At 60.2% G+C, this 4,239-nt stretch overlaps 1 protein-coding gene and 1 long non-coding RNA gene across 13 annotated transcripts in view; one reads left to right on the forward strand and one right to left on the reverse strand.

Moving 5' to 3' along the window:
• SF1 (splicing factor 1) overlaps positions 1–734 on the reverse strand; it is a 13,492-nt gene extending 12,758 nt beyond the window's left edge. For 8 of the 12 annotated variants that reach the window (XM_069066311.1, XM_069066306.1, XM_069066300.1 and 5 more), the window contains exon 1: positions 499–734. In XM_069066311.1, coding sequence (XP_068922412.1) covers positions 499–529 — 31 coding nt within the window. In that variant the 5' untranslated portion in view covers positions 530–734. The remainder of the gene's footprint in view (positions 1–498) is intronic. The other 4 variants (XM_069066310.1, XM_069066308.1, XM_069066309.1 and 1 more) reach the window with 1 other exon arrangement.
• A 139-nt stretch (positions 735–873) lies between these two features.
• On the forward strand, positions 874–3,537 carry LOC138144850 (uncharacterized). Its single transcript, XR_011164034.1, has 3 exons — positions 874–985; positions 2,518–2,610; positions 2,960–3,537. It is a non-coding gene; the product is annotated as an uncharacterized lncRNA (long non-coding RNA).
• The last annotated feature ends 702 nt before the right edge of the window (positions 3,538–4,239 follow it).

Here is a 4,239-nt window from a genome sequence, read left to right on the forward strand (position 1 = left end):
GCCTGTCCGCGCGCCGCCGGCCTCTCTCTCGTTCGCTCTCAGCGTCCGACTCACCTCCTCCCCCGCCGGCCGGGCCCGGCTGCGGGTCCTGGAGCGGCTGCGGCGGCGGCGGCTGCGGCGGAGACACGTGCTGGAAGAGCGACGGCGGCTGGGGCGGCTGCGGCGGAGGAGGCGGCGGCGGCGGAGGGGGCGGCTGCGCCTGCGGGTACGCGGGGCCCGGTGGCGGGGGCGGCTGCGGCGGGGGCCCGGAGGCTGCGCCGGGGGCGGCCACGGCGGCCGGCGGGGGCGGCGGCGGCGGCGGCAGCGCCGCGAAGGGGAAGGCCGAGGTCAGGGGCGCCGCCATCAGCCCCGGGCCCACGGGCCCCAGAGGCAGCCCCGCCCCGGGCCCCGGCCCGCTTACCCCCGGCCCTGGCGGCGGCGGCGGCGGCTCGAAGGCCCGCTTGGGCCCCGGCCCCGGGGAGAGGCCGGGCGGGGCCGCGGCCGGAGGGTGCAGCTTACCCAGCGGCGTGGCGTTCGCTCCGGTCGCCATGGCGCCCCCGGGGACCGGCGCCGGCGGCGGCTGGGGAAGTGAAGGCGGCGACTCCTGGGCTTCGCGAACCTTCGCGGGGCCGCGGCGCGGGCGGCGAGCCTCCTCTGAGCGGACCGGACCGCACCGCACCGCGGAGCGAGCGCGAGCTCCTTCCTCTCACGCGGCGGGCGCGGCGGCGACGACGGCGGGCAGGCGGCGCGAGACGCACAAAGAGGGAGGAGGGGGGCGCCGGGGACGGGGGGCGGGCCAGCGGACGAGGCGCCCGCGACCGATTGGTGGACGCTCGGGCCGGAGCGGGGATGGGAGCGCTGGGATTGGCGAAGCTGCGGCCGGGCGCTGGGTGAGCCGGGATTGGCCCGAGCCGTTAGGAGGAGAGAGGAAATGGCGGCGGGGGTGGGAGGCGGCTCGGTGCGCTCTCCATTTGTTACTGCGTGAACAGAGTTCTAGGCTACCTGGGTGCGTATGGTGTGGGGGGGGGGGGGGGGGGGGGGGGGAATGGAGGCGAACTCTATGACGTCAGGGAGTAGTGGCCCTCTCATTGGCTAAGCTGAGTACAGTCCATCAAGCGAAGAGGTGGGTCAGGATTGGCTGTGCCGAGCTCTCGCCTCTTGCAACCCCCCACCCCCTTCGCCCCGGGGAGCAGTTTTCCCCTTTGGAGAAGAGGTCACGGCCCGAGGCCGCGGGCTTGGGTGGGGCGCATGCGCACGGAGCTCCGCGGTTGGGAGCGGGGCTGGTGACCCGCCCCTCTCCAATCGAGAGTAGCGGTGCTCCCCGGCCTGGTCCTAGTGCTTTTGTCACGTAAGCCCCAGACCGGCCGAGGACCACGACGTCTCGGACCCGCGCCTGGGCAGCGCCGGAGCTTGCTCTCCTCTCCGGCCACGGTGCCGGGCCAGCCTCTCCCCAGCGGGTCAGCGCCGGCCCGGGTTGGGGCTGGGGGTGACGTCATGGTTCCGGTGCTTGCTCCTCCACCCCGGCCTCGGGGACAGCCTCCGCCCCAAAATGCACAGGCCCGGTTAGTTGCCCGATCTTGCCGTTTCTAACCCCAAAATCTCCGGACGCCTTTTTTAATACCCCGGAAAGTGCCACAGCAGCCCGCGAGCCAGGCCGCCCGGCAACCCCATCGCCCGCCTCCGTGCCTTTGCACTCGTAGTGCCCCCTGCCTGGGTTTCACTCCTTCCTTCCCTCCTCTGCCTCTGAAGGGAAGCTGGAGCTCAGCCCCTTCCCTCCGAGTTCTCACTTTCCGTTGCCGCCCCATGGGGCGGGGCCTGTGGCCTCGAGGCCCTTTTCGGCCTAGGGTGCGCACCTGGTTCTGGGCCGCACCTGAGGACCTGGAGGGCCCCAGGGGACCTCACGCGGCCCGGGCCCGGCGCAGGTGTGAATCTCCTTAGGCCTGGAAGGCTTCTTCCTAGGCTTGTGGTTCATCGGGTCTGGCCAGTGACCCCTCTGGGGTCGTCTTGGCAGACCCTGGAGGGGCTGGCCTTGCCTGGTCCAGCTCATGTGATGGGTGAGGAAACTGTAGTTCATGATTCCAGCAACGTCCTTGGGTCGCACGTATCTGAGTTTCGGCCTGTTTCTGACCCGGCTTGTGCTCCTTGGGAGGGAGCCATGCGTTGGCTCGCATTACCTCCGCTGCTCCCACTGTCCGGGGCTCCTGGCCACGGCCTCTCTGTGCCCCCAGGGCCAGTGCTGCACTGGGTGAGGGAGTCTGGGGTCTGTCGGGCCTGGGAGAGCCCAGCCCCCCCCCCCCCCCCCCTTGTTACCCAAGTTTTTACAGCAGACTCAGGCTCCCGAGGGCTCAGAGCAGGCAGAACTTTCCCTCTGAAGAGGAAGGACCCCTCTTACTGCCCCCAGACCCAAGGTGAACCTTGCCCCCTAGCTCTCTGTCTCCCCTATCCTTCCCTAGCTGCCCCCAGGGCTGCCCCTGCAAGCCCTCCCACCCCAGGGGTTGAATGAAATCTCACCCATAAATCCTTGGTTCACCTTAACAGCATCACTGAAACTTCATGATTGCTGGAGACCCCATGCTTCTGCAGGAGCTTGTGTTCTAAGGGGGAGTCTGTACAGTACAGGGATAAAGAAAGGTAAGTGCCAAGTAAAAAGGTCGCTGGGGGGGGGGGGGAGATGGTGCCCAGGAAAGGCCTCCTGCAGAGACAGCCCTCCATCAGAATCGTGAAGAAAGCCAGGAGAAGGAGGAAGAGGCACTGGGGTGAGCCAGCCAGGATGCCACTCAGCTTGGATCACAGAGGGCCATGGGCCATGGGCCATGGACCAGGTGGGAGGGTTTGTATTTGAGCCTGGAGGCAAGAGGCACACACTGCAGTTTACAGAGTAGGAGGAGGCCTGGGTCAGACCTGCATTTTAGGAAAATCACTGGGGAAAGAATTGAGAAAGCATGATGCAGAACTTTCCCAGATATGTTCATTCCAACAGATTTGCTGAGGACAGCCGGTGGAAGACTGGGGGAAGAGCATGGGAGGGTGTTTCATGCCCCCACCCCATGGGCACAGCAACTAACGAGATGGTCTATACCATATACCGTTATGGTGGGAGAATGCCTCATTGGCTGAGTTCTGGCAGCAAATATTTAAACTAAATTTGAGCAATCCTTAGATATCTCTATTGAATCATTTAATTAATCAGAGTTTTAAAGTAGGTGTGTACAATGAAGTGCTCCAGGCCACTGGATGAAATCAGATGACAAGATGTATTAGGATTGGTTAAAAATTCGAAATATAAAACTAAATACAAAATAATCATGAATGCTTTATGGAGGGCAGTCTGCAAGAGTTCAAGACATGATCCAGTGAGAGCACACATGCTTATCTGCAAAATTTCTTAGCAAATTTCTTTTATCTTACAAATTTTGTTAAATAAAAAACCATTTTTACTGAAATAAGTTGAAGCCTGGAAAATGATTAATAGAATAGACCAATCACTTGTAAAGTTAATTTTTATGCTGCATTTTGTTTGAATAAAAGTTTGTAATATTGGGCTCAACGCCAGATAAACAGTCTCAAATGTGATTCTGTGATAGTTTCTTTTGATTTAAAACAAGAACATTGTAATTTGCTCACACAAGTAAGAGGTGGAAATGGCAGCATTTTATAAGTTTTCTGCTGAAAGATAGAAGTTTGTTTTCTTTTTAGCCACCTAACTAATCAATGGAGATGAACAGCTCATAGAACATAGAATGTTTGCTTGTCTGCGGCCTTGTCTGAAGTGGCGAACATGCTTAGAGCACAAGTGGCATGTGATGTGGCCAGAGCTCCACAGACCCTTCAGAGAATGGTGACATTAATAAATACTATTGAATACTGCTACTCTGACAGAATCATTAATGATGTGGACATATCAAAGATGAGGCTAAGAGATATGTACGGAGCGCTGCGTACCGAGCTCTTTACGGGCATCTCCTTTGATCTTCACAACAACCCTGGGAGGCAGGTGCTGTTATTATCCCCATTTAACAGATGAGGAAACTGAGGCCAAAAAAAAGTGAGTTGACTTTGCCAGGGTCTGTCTCAGAGTTAGCAAATGTCTGAGGCTACATTGGAACTCAGGTCTTCCTGCCTCCAGGCACAGCTCTCTGTCCACGGTGCTACCTAGATGCCGCCCCCATGGCAGGATCCCAAGGCCCTGCGTCTGGTCACCAGCTGTGGGATGCTGGCTGGTTGGTCACTGGCACCTAGGACAGAGTAGAGTTCTCTTAC

This window comes from Petaurus breviceps, unplaced genomic scaffold (assembly GCF_028583685.1).
Source record: "Petaurus breviceps papuanus isolate PSGF00001 unplaced genomic scaffold, PetGlider_PUasm1.0 90721, whole genome shotgun sequence".
Classification (NCBI taxonomy): Eukaryota; Metazoa; Chordata; class Mammalia; order Diprotodontia; family Petauridae; genus Petaurus; species Petaurus breviceps.